The sequence below is a fragment of the Leuciscus leuciscus genome, assembly GCF_965113295.1.
Source record: "Leuciscus leuciscus genome assembly, chromosome: 1".
Lineage (NCBI taxonomy): Eukaryota > Metazoa > Chordata > Actinopteri > Cypriniformes > Leuciscidae > Leuciscus > Leuciscus leuciscus.
In genome coordinates, this window is record NC_138725.1 from 53,926,228 (window position 1) to 53,938,791 (window position 12,564).

The window sequence follows — 12,564 nt, forward strand, 5'->3', positions numbered from 1 at the left end:
AATGCAATGTAAGATGCTTTGGATATAAACATCTGCCATTGCTGAAAATACTGATTAAGAGAGTAATTTATTGCAGTGGATAACTGGAATGTAGTACAGTATGATCTGCAACACAAATGATTCATGTAGCTCAAACAGTAGAGCACAGTAGGTCATAGGTTTTGATTCGTTGGGAATGTATGATGCAACTGATCATATATATATATATATATATATATATATATATATATATATATACGTTTAATGCAAATCTTCTTAAATATAAATCTGAAATATATTTGCTATTGGTTAATGAGATTATATGCATGGTTGGATGTAGTTTGCATAGTTCATGTGTGAGGTTGAAAGACAACTGTGGTGTCCAGTCCGTCACTGTGTTGCTTCTATTTTCTCACTGAAGCAGGGAGTTATAGGATTATATCTCTATCCCTTTGCAAAGCCCACACCAATCAACCTCAGAAAATAATCCTCACTCACACTGACCACACAATCAGACATCTGAACACATACCCTTGTATTAGTGATTCATTGATGGTGGGTAACCCTTAAAATCAGTGGTGATTCTGGCAGTCCATATAAAACAATGACTCCCCCCTCATCCTCACAAAAAGCATAATAACCCACCTGCTTTGAATTTCTTTTGTTTAATACTATGTTCAAATATTTATCTATAGCAAAAAAAATTTGAATGAGTTATAAAAATATAGACATATGACATATATATAAAAATACAGAAACAGAATGCATCATGAAACAGTCATCTTGAAGTTCGTATTCTTCAATAGTTCTCCTGTTTAGCTTTAGCCACTAATTGGACATTTTTATCTGCAATGTGACAGAAATGTGGTTGTTCACGGTATACTTGTTGCATAACCTAATAGCTGTCTGTTTTGTTTGAAATTGCTGTTTTCCACACCGTCACTGACGCTCCTGCAAATAAGGGCAGCCAAACCACAAGAAAGGCATTCTTATCTCCTCCAGTTTACCTGCTGAAAGCCTAAGGTGGTTAGAGCAGGTGTCCCAGTCTGGTTTGTTTTGACGGTATTAATAATGGTTTTGGACACTTGTCAACTGAGACTATCTAAACCATCTTAAACCAGGCTTGGTCAAGGTTTAGCTCCATCTCACTAATCACTTTCTCACTTCTTAAAGCTTATTGTGATTATTGGCTAGCTTTCTAAAGAGATTCCCTCAAGCCTTTAAGTCTTCTGATTGAAGGAGTGAAAGTGATAGGCCTATCTCTCCATCTCAAAAACATCCTCTGGCACTCTGATTAACACCCCAGTCAGAATCTTTCCTTTCCACTCTGTGTGATCTAAAAGGAGGCCGACCTAGATTGTTTTTTGTTTTTTTTGTTTTTTTTGGTAAGCTGTAGTTTTGCCTCTGGCTAATCGTTTCATCCATTCCATTCCTGAGCATCCTGTTCTGTCATAAAGAGCTTGCCAGTGTAAATCGAACCTGTTCTGTTTGTTATGGCTGAAGTCCAGCAGCTTAGCTAGGCTAGGCTAAGCTTCGGACATTTGTTTGGTTGCTTGTTTGAGGAATGATCTCAGGTAATGTTCGTCAATATTGTCAGTAAGTGGAGAAAATAAATAGTGTCTAATGCTGTGTAGAGTACATAGTCCTTGCCTCAGGATGCAGAGCAACCAGCAAGTTGAGACTTTATTTTATTCTATTTTTGTGATTAAGGTTTTGATGTTGTTCACTGGAAATTATAATACTGAGTTGCTATGGGTTTTTAAACCCTTCGATCTTTAGTTTCACTTTGCACCCCCAAAACTATTATTTGAATCAATTAAAGACAAACCCAGACTCCTCTAAAATCCACCGAATCCTTGCTTAGCACGCATTAATGTTAATTTAATTTTTACACAACTCTTTGGACTGCTTCATTCTGATTGGTCAGTTGTGGAATTCATGTTCACCGTGGCAACGCAGTATATCAGACTTTCATGTCTCTCACTGTGGACTCGATCTTTCTTGTTTCGTAGCATCTTGTGTCTAATCGATTGTAAGAGCTGAGAGGACTTCAGTATTTGTATTACTGTAAAATCATTGCAATGTTTGTCTTGTTGCTAGGCTGATTGATTTGTATATTGTAAAGAACAATTTTTGTACATGTATAAGTATAAAACAATTTAAACACAAATCAGTATTTCATCTCCATATTTATTTATTTAATGATTATAGTAAAGATATGTATAGATATGCACCACGTTGGGCCTGATTAGCCTGTTGGTTTTATAATTTTGCAATAATTTTCTGATCGCATAGTATCCCTTACATACTCCATCTGTGCACTCAAATAAGGATGCACGTTTAGCTGAATATAATACTGATTGTTGAATAATCCCAATAACAGTTTGCACAAAATATATAATAGAAACTCAACCAGTAGTTTCTGTACGCCACAGTGACCTTTATTTGAAATCTCTAGGATCAGTTCTAATCTCAGGCATGAAATGGCATGTTTTAAAGGGATAGTTGACTACAAAAAGAAAATGATGTCCTCATTTACTCATTTACCCTCATGTGGATCCAAACCTGTATTACTTGTTTGTTGTAATACAAAAGAAAATATTTTGGGATATTGTGAGTGAACTATCCCTTTAATGTCATCTACTGACTGACAGCCAAAGCTTTTATATTTAGTTGGCCAATCCTTTTCGCAATGTTATTCATAAATCAGTCTGGATTGGTGGAGAAGAAAAACAGTCACATGCTCTTTTGGGGGAGGGATGCATTGTGACAGTAGCTGATCTTACAACATGGCTTAAGATCACAAGAAATTAAGTTTCATTGTAAGAAAGAATAATTGCTTCTTTGTGTTACTACATCATTGCAAAGGCCATCAAGTGTTTTTTGTTTTGTTTTTTTAATTCTTCTTAAGTCTTTGTGATTTACTTGTTGACTGTCATTGCACAGCAATGTTTCATTAACATCCTGGCCTTTTTGAACCTGTGACCTCCCACTAGTGGTGTGCCTGAAAATGATGTATTCAGTTACAACCTGTTACCTCCAAAAAAAGGGATTAGCAGAATGTAGCAGCGCTTCATTTTTATAGGCGCTGTTCTGGCATGTTGTTGCCTGTGTTTGAATATAAAGACCTTTGTGAAAACTGGTTTAAGCTCATGACTTCAGGGGAAATTGTGAGGTATTGTAAAAAGAGATGCAGAATCACAGGTCATAAGCTTCTCTTTCTCACTCTCTCTCTCTCTTCAAATGAGGCTTCACAGAGGATTATGTATGTGCAGTTGAAACTTGGCAAATGACTGTCCTCCCTCCCCCTCCAAAAAAACAAAAAAACAAACACATTTTAGCAATGCTGCCAATCCGTCTTTATGTCTGAGCAGCAACTGTTGTTTTAGTTTAAATCTGAGATGAAGAACAAACAGATGAACAGGACAGGGAACATCCAGAAAAAGAAAGAGAAATGGAGGTCAAAGAGTAAGAACCACACAGCACCAAAAAACAGCAAGGACAAAATGGGCAAAAAGGCCAAGACGGCGAACTCGGGTAAGTATTTCTCTCATCTAATTATTTTAAGATAAAAGAGACAAGCATTATTCTTCATGATGATGCAATTCACTAATGGTTGTTCGCAAATATAAATGTCACTCTGTCTTTCAGCTCTTTCTTTCTTCTCAACATATGTGTTTATTCTATATGTCTCATTACTCAACCAGTTTATCTTACTTAAATCAGTATCCAGTTTCATGCAGATGTTTATAATGGTTGATCAAATGTTTATTGGCCCCACTTGGCAGTCATATGGTTTTGTAAAGGAGCAGGAGTTATGTATTATTCCCATGTGGAGGTTTGTGTATGTGGGTGTGACTGTATGTGCGTGTAAGAGAATGCTTGAAAAGTAGCAGTTTAGCAGATTAAAAGATTGGAAGGGGGTTATAATGTTTCCTTTGAGGCTTTGTGGTTTTGTTTCTTTGTGATCAGTGATCTCTGTGCCTTTCAAACCGAATAAGGCCTCCATTTCAGCATCATTCGATTTCTCTTTAAAAAAGAGGCGGAGCCTTAGGAAAAGCAGCTGTAAGATGCGCATGACATGAGGAGGTGAAAATCTCTTGCTTGACTGTTTCGGATGATCATACGGATCACAGAATTGCCAACTGCTTGATGCAGATGAGAAAAGGCGGCATGTTGTGTGGTGCAGATGTCCTGGGAAGCTTTTAATAAAGTGTTGTTTATTTCTTTTTGCAATTTAAATTGTCACTACAAAGACTTGGTCATAGTCGGTCATACATCAATAATTTAAAGCATATAAGCTGTTTGACAGTCAAATGAGGCCTTGCAGTACATTGGCCTCCAGTGTCATGAGCACAGACCTCGACAGATGAAAATAATAATGGCCAATTATGGTATAATGGTTTGTTATGTGTCAGCATGCTCACGTAAACACAGCAGAGGGTCGTTCAAGGCTTTCAGATGCAATTTCATGAACTTATCACTCTCCAGCTGTAATATTCACCTATGTTGCTGATGCGAAACATTTGTGGCTAATCCATCCTCGTAAGGGTGTTAATCTCATCCACAACTACAATGTATCAGTCTCAGACATCTCTAATACGACTTTTATACACAAACTAGTTTGTTGTCATTGTGGTGAATTGTTTTGCCACCACTGCTCATTAGCATGATAGAACGAGAGCTTGGGGATTTGGGAAAGATACTTTTCTTTGTAATTCGTCTTTGCACTAGAGTATATTTCCATGCCTTTGAGAGTCCTCCATTACTGGTATACCATATGTGTAACAAAATATTTTTAACACACTCTACTAATTCAATTTGGGGTCAGTAATATTTTATTTTTTTAAGAAATTGATATTTTTACTGAGTATCAGTGCATTATATTGATTTAAAGTGACAGTAAATACTTTCACATCTTGATACAAAAGGTTTTCTTTTAAAATAAATGGTGTTCTTTTGAACGTTCAATTCAACAAAGAATGATGAAAAAAAATTATCACGGTTTCCACAAAAATATTTTGCAGCAAAACTGTTTTCAACATTGATAATAATGAAAAATGTTTCTTGAGCAGCAAATCATAAAATTAGAATGATTTCTGAAGGATCATGTGACACTGAAGACTGGTGTAATGATGCTGAAAATTCAGCTTTGCCATCACAGGAATAAATTACATTTTACATTATACTAAAGCAGAACAGTTATTTAAAGTTATAATAATATTTTATATTATTACTATTTTTACTGTATGTTTGAGCCAATTGAATCATTTGACTCAAACTTTTGAATGGTATTGTTCATGTTGCAAAAATTCAATGAGGAAAGATGCTTTCCCTTTCGAATGGGAATTCACTCTGCGTCCTAGGACGCTGATGGGAAATGACTCCGGCTTGACCGGTGTCACGTGTCAAAGAACGACAATAACATTGTCCTGCGACAGCCTATGACGTCACTACTGGTGTGACCAGAAAATAAAAGGGGGGCTATAGTACACGTTATCCTCTTTCTTGTCTTCAGGAGCCATTTGTTTGTGACGTGTTGAAGACATTTATGGCAGCGAAATCTTTCAGGAAGTGCATACAAATCTGTGTCAGTACTATCTGACAACTGATGATACATACGATCTGTGGCTGATTTGCTTGGGTGAGGAGCTTGCTCGCTCAGTCCTTGAGCGATCTGAATTTGAGCATTATGAGAGTTTCTCAATGAAGAAACTCTGTTCTCGTTTGTCCCTTTTCTCGAGGGAATTGGGACAATCGTCTGTGCTCCGTGGATCAGGACCTGCGGAGGCGAGGAGGAAACCGAGATTCTGGGGCTCGCAGATGGAGCTTGCCGAGGAATTCGAGAAAGATACAGATCTTTCTCATTCTTCGGTAGCTGACGAGTACAAGCTGTTGGATGAGGTTGTGTTATTGCTCACATCCTCTGAAATGGTAGCGAGTGCGCTCTTTATTTTCAAGCCAAGAAGAGAAGGATTTGGCTGTTGAGGACGATGATGTCTCTGAATGAATGTCTCTTTGCCTGCCCAGTGTACGATGAGTAACTGGAGGTTATGTCCTGCTCCACATACAGATTATATCTGCCATGGTGATGTTAGAGATGTGAGCTCGCTCGCAGCAGGTTAGGCGAGCGATATCTATCTGGTCATAATTGTCCAGCTCTCATGATGCTGGCCAGCTATCTCTCGCTGGGAGAGGCATCGACTTTGAAGGTTCCCACTCTGCTGACCAAACTGCTGCGTGTGACGTCATGTTTGAACGGCGAGAGGCGAAGGCACAGCCTTCAAGACCCTTTTGTGCCTCCTTGATAAGCAGCATAGAACATAATTAGGCCTCCTCTTGCCTAGAGAGTCCTCAGGTTGAGGACTCCGCTCTTAGGAGCTAGGTATAAAGAGTGGTGCTAGATTGTATGGCTCGCTGTGAGTCTCCTTGGCTGTCTATTCTTAAAGGGGAATGTTGTTAGGTCTTCTCTCACGTTAGAGAGTCGTCCTGCTGAGGCCTCTGCTCCCTAGGGCTCTGCCTGGATAGCAGTATTTCGTTGTTAGGCTCTTTTCTGAGCCTCTTTGGTAAGCGGTCCTTAGCATAGAACGTAGCTAGTCTTCCTCTTGTTTTAGAGAGTCGCTATGCTGAGGCCTCCCTTCATAGAGCCCAGTTGAGGTGGTCGTGCCGGATTGTATGTCTCTCTGTGAGTCTCCTTGGAGAAACCACACTTAGGGAAGTATTGTTAGGTTTCCTCTCGATTTAGAGAGTCGTTATGCTGAGACCTCCGCTCCCCAGAGCTCCTCATTAGATAACATGTCCAAGTTGTGTGGCTCTCTGTGAGTCTCCTTGGTTTGATGGTCTTTTAGCATAGAACATAGTTAGGCTTCCTCTCTCTACAGAGGGTCATTATGCTGAAGCCTCCGCTCTGAGAGCTCCGTGGAGGCAGTGCACTAGGTTGTAGGCTCTTTTTTGAGGTGGTGGCTCTTTTTTTTCTTCAAGGTGGGCCTTGCTAGGCTTCCTCACACTTTAGAGAGTCCTCCTACTGAGGATTCCGTACCCAGGGCTCTGGCTAGATAGCAGTATCAAGATGTCAGGCTTTTTTGAGCCTCCTTGGTTAGTAGTCCTTAGTGTAGAACGTAGGTAGGCCTCCTCTCGCTTTAGAGAGTCGTCTTGCTGAGGCCTCTACTCTTAGAGCTCCCCTGAGTGAGTGTTGTTAGGTCTCCTCTCATGAGACCTCCACTCATCAGGGGTGTGTCCCTGTAGTGACAGGCAGGATATATTTTTATCCTTGGCCATATTCCCTTTAATGTGTTCTTTGAATACCAGGCCCTGAGCTAAGCTGCCCAATGGCTGGTCCGTCTGGTCGCACCAGTAGTGACGTCATAGGCTGTCGCCGACCAATGTTATTATTCTGTTTAGACACCGGCATTCCCCATTGGCATCCCAGGACACAGTGTCTTGTTCCCCTTCTCAGGGAACATTCGTTTGGTTACATTCATAACTCAAGACATTTTTGCAGTCGAATTGTGTAATTATGGCATCAACTAGTAGAGGCTAAGTCTAACTGGGCCATGCTAACCAGCAAAACCTTGACCCCATGACCCCTTGCATGAGTTCACTGGAGACATAGAGTGAAGAGTAGGATGTTTAAATGATCATCATTGTTTATTTACCTTGGCATTTCTCCCTTTATTTCTCTTGACTCTTGCAGATAGAATGACGAATAAGCATTTGGACAACCAGACAAGTGCAGCATTGCAGATGGACGATGGAGTGCAAGCAGAATTAAAAGACTCCACACACCAACAATGCGGCTGGTTTTCACGCAACCTGCTCCTTGCCCTCACTGTGATAGGTGCGCACGTGTGTGTGTGTGTGTGTGTGTGTGTGTGTGTGTGTGTGTGTGTGTGTGTGTGTGTGTGTGTGTGTGTGTGTGCGTGTGTACGTGAATGTGAATGTGTGGGAGTGTTTGTATACAACTTCAGACGTGTGTGTGTGTGTCTCCTTCCTTGGAAGTTCAGAGGAGTTTGCCGGTTAGGTCATAAAGCCAATCAAGTCACAGTGAGGTGATAAGCAGGAGACACTGTATTATTGCTAAACACTGTTGATAATATACGGGAAGAGATAAGATTATTTCATATGTGAAAGGGGGCGTTTATTAAATGCACAGCAGCTTGAAAGAGGATAATAAAAAAACTAAAATATTGTTATTTTGGGCCCAAAAACTTATAAGTGGACCCAAAACTTATAAGTGGGTCCAAAAACTTTTAAGTAGTTTTTTTTTGAAAATGTATGATATGATGCTTTAATCTTAGTCCCAGTCAGGCTTTATCTTTATCTTTCATCTACTATTTCCTTATACTTGCATTCATATAAACCTTGTCTGTGGTTTCATAACTGTGGTCATCTGTCAAACCACAGACAAATACCAAAATAGAAAGAATACCAAAAATGTTTTGGCCCCATGTAGTGACACTGTTTATACAGCAGTAGTTTGAGATGTTGCAGATGCAGGACAGTTATGCAGTGGTGCATGTGAAAAACCAAGAATTCTACAATGCTATGATCCGTACACCTTTTAATAAGCAGGCCGAACATAACCGGTGTAATCGCCACACTCTCACAGGTGTTATAGCAGGCACAGTGATGGGAATGATGCTGCGTTATGTTCCTGATCTGGACACAAACAGTCTCATGCTGGTTTCCTTTCCGGGAGACTTACTGATGAGAATGCTGAAGATGCTCATCCTGCCCCTCATCATCTCAAGTCTCATTACAGGTTAGGCCATGAACGCATGCTCTGTTTTTTGCTTGTTAAATGCTGTTAAGTGTCTACAGCACAAGAAAATAAGCCGTTTATCTTTGTTGATGCAGTATTTCTCTCTCTCCTTCTTCCTGGCTTGCAGGCCTGGCCGGTCTGGATGCTCGCTCCAGTGGAAGAATGGGCACCAGAGCAATGGTGTACTACATGTCCACCACAATAATTGCTGCTGTTCTAGGTGTCATCCTGGTGCTTGGCATACACCCTGGGAACCCAAAACTCAGATCTGGTCAGGTCACCTCTTCCCCCAAAAACCCAGAGGTCAGCAGTCTGGATGCCTTTCTGGATCTGATCCGAAACCTTTTCCCAGAGAACCTGGTTCAGGCCAGTTTTCAACAGGTAAAATTTATCTTCTTTCATCTTTTTGGTTTTCTGTCATTTGGAAAATGTAAATCTTTCAGAACAGTGGCATAGAAGGGAGCAGGTTGCTGGTGGTGTGTAAGGGGCTGTGCTTACAGGAACCTAGGTTCGAGTTCGACCAGGGTCATATTTCATTTGATCGATGGTTTCTGTCTACAGCCAATGATTCATAGCTGTTGTTGTTGTTTTTTTGCATTGTTTGTTCATGTTTTTTTAGCGTGAAGACATGTCACACAATCTATCCTCTCCATCTGCCTAATTTGTCTAGCTTCTAACAATTGACAGATGAATTTGTGTAGATTTACACAAATTCACAAGAAACAATTGTACAAAAAACAATCTGAGAATCTTTTTCTCTTCTCTTTTAAAGTGCCCCTATTATGCTATTTTAAATGTTCCTAATTTTGTTTTGGAGGTGAACTACAACAGGTTTACATGCATCCAAGGTAAAAAAACACTTTAATTTTCTCATAATATACATTGCACATCACTTCTTTTCTTACAGTGTCTGAAACGGCTTGATAAAGGATTCATTATTTCTAAACTCCTCCTTTCCGAGAGCCTACTCTGCTTTGATTGGTCAGATGGCCTTGTCTGTTGTGATTGGTCTATTGCTTACAGCGTATGTCAAAAAACAGAACGCACATTGCCATATTTGAATTTCAGCTACGGATGCTTCCTCAGACCTTATGCGCCAGAGAAACGAGGGCGCAGCCGTCTTTAGAATATTGTCTTTGAACTTCCGTTTTTCGGTCGCTCTGTATATTTCTATGGCATTGCTGTCCAGGAGTAATTCGCTTTTGAAGTGGATTTACTTAATGTAAAGTTAATGAAAGTTATCATGAGGACTTTAATGTTTAAAGCAGATATCTTAACAAATCTCAGTAGACCGGGAAGATTTTTAAACGAGCCGTTCATTCATAAATACGCAAGATTGCTGTGAAAATACAGACCGGAAGACAAAAGACAACGAGTGCAGCGCTGAAAAGGGGCGGGGCTACATAAGGTCTATACACAGTGATATGAACAGTAAAAATGGTGTCAGTTTTACTGTATCAATTCCTGCCCGAGTCCTCATCCTTTGGAAGTGCATGCAAAGTTGAACGTAGCGCAGAAAAGTGTTCTCAACATGTTGTAGCAATGTGGTTTTGTCGACATGTTGCTTCTTAGCTACAACTAGAGTTTTTGAGGGTGGGTCAAAGTACTTAGTAAACGTTATTTGCAGGCAGCAAATGTAGACCTTAGGCTGGCATTATGCAAATTTGTTACAAACCTTAGATATGTTATTTAGATATGTTACAGAAGTGAGATTGGAGTTGCTGACGACTTTTTTCGGCAGTTCAGAATCTATTCTTTTTTTTTAGGAGACAATAACTTTAGGCCTATTAGTTGTGCACTTTGATCTTTAAAACTTTGCAGACATTTTACATTCATAAACAGATATATTACAAACTACATGAAAGGTAATATAAAAAAAGCATAATAGATGGCACTTTAAAGGTTGCATATTTATTTGGCCATCCCACGGATGCATCATTATGTAAGCCCGACTAAAGGTCCAATGGCGGTTTTCCAATAATACGGGTGAAGGTTTCTGCGCGTTACTGTCTTTCCTTGTACGCAACACAACAAGATTGAATGAAATACATTTTCTCATATGTATTACCTCGTTATTTCATCTGACTCCATAAATGAAAAAAGGTTTTAATGATATCTGAGCATCATTAAAAGTGAGCGAATGTTTGATTATTCTTTTTAACTCTTTAAGTATATTTTACCCCGTTCAGATTAGGAAACTATGTCGCTCAGAGGTCCTCACGTTTGATGTTTTTAACGCGGGTCTCACGATCACAATCTCGTCAGTTTTGATCATCAAACAGAGGTAATTGGTATATACCTGAGATCGGTCACATTCACGTTTACACAATCAAAAGCCGCGTTTCCACCGCAGGAACTTTCCCCAGGAACTAGGAACTTTGGGCTGGTACTCGATGTGTTTCCACCGCAGGAACCAGGGTCTAAATGAAGTTCCGGGTAAATATTTCCCCCTCCGATAGTCCCTGCTCATGAGGTAGTACTTTTTCAAAGTTCAGGAACTTTCAGGGGTGGGACTTGTGCGCTGCACAAGCTGATTGGTTGTGTTCACGCCGCATTTTGGTTGGATGATTCCACGCAGCATTTATTTATTTTTAACCTTCCTTTTTAAAAAATCTATTGCGGTTCGTGTCGTTGCTTCATGCAGTAAGAGTTGTCTGTCTGCAAATATGGAATTTAATTTTTAAAAAACTGGTCTGCGCGTTCGTCCAGCCATCTCACGGTCAATGTCCGCAATAGCTGATAACATACAAATTTTATATCTAACGTTAGCATTACGAGCTACTGAACACGCTTTATCAGTGCACGTCTCTTTTCTGCCACAGCTTTTATTATCAAGTCATTATGCTTACACATTGTCATCTATTGCAAGGTTAGGTTAGTAACAAACAATTTACAAGACTGTCACTATTTATGATTGATAGACGGGGTTCAGGCTTTTTTTAAGCGCATTTGCGAAAGAGGATTTTTTTTTTGCGCGTTCGTCCCAGGCATCTCACAATAACTGATAACATACGTTGTCTAATTTTATACGCATACGAGCTTTCTGAACACGCTTTAGTATCAGTGCTCGTCTATTTTGTTTTGTTAATTACCTCGTTAGTAAACCAATACATAACTGCAGCACAGTTTGAATCTCCTCCATACTTATTATAAATGTGGCGCAACTGCTGATTACTGTCCGTCGCAGACTGGGAGGAGCAGTTGCGCGCAGTTTACCTTCCCGGTACTTTAGACCGCGGTGTAAACGCAGAAAGCAACCGGTCTGGGGCAAAAAAAGTTCCTGGGAAAAAAGTTCCAGGTACAAATTGTTCCGGGTAATTTCGGTGGAAACGCGGCTAAAGATACTTTGGTATAGCCCCCATGGAATTGCATACACTTGAATTTAATTTAAACGTTTACTTCAGTAGAGGTATGTCCACTATTACAGATATAAGCTGACCAACATTACTTCTCTTATAATAGCTTTGGATTGGCCATGCCGTGGTTTTTCCACGTACAGTTATCTAAAGTAACATTAAATTAAAACAGAGGTAAGACACACCCAAATTTAGATTGGTCAAGCAGCATTTGCTGTTCTAAACGGGAATTCACTTCTTGTCTTTGCAAACCAAGTACACTTGAATTGATGCCAAATATTAGTCGTCACTAATCTGACGCAAAACTTCTGGGAACATACGAATCCGTTTAATCTACTTGGGAAAACAATTTCAAAGTCATTCAGAATAAAATCAAATGTAATAATTTACTATGTCAGGTAAATGTATCATGCCAATTTCATAATCAGTTCAAAGATAATAAATACAAAACATCAAATGCTCTGGAAT

General features: G+C 39.7%; 1 protein-coding gene across 3 annotated transcripts in view; it reads left to right on the forward strand.

Moving 5' to 3' along the window:
- The window catches only part of slc1a9 (solute carrier family 1 member 9), a 36,918-nt gene that overhangs the window by 11,688 nt on the left and 12,666 nt on the right, over positions 1-12,564 (forward strand). For 2 of the 3 annotated variants that reach the window (XM_082142481.1, XM_082142482.1), the window contains exons 2-4: positions 7,673-7,816; positions 8,588-8,740; positions 8,868-9,121. In XM_082142481.1, coding sequence (XP_081998607.1) covers positions 7,673-7,816; positions 8,588-8,740; positions 8,868-9,121 — 551 coding nt within the window. Of the gene's footprint in view, positions 1-3,134; positions 3,517-7,672; positions 7,817-8,587; positions 8,741-8,867; positions 9,122-12,564 lie in introns of those variants that run through there. The other variant, XM_082142480.1, reaches the window with a different exon arrangement.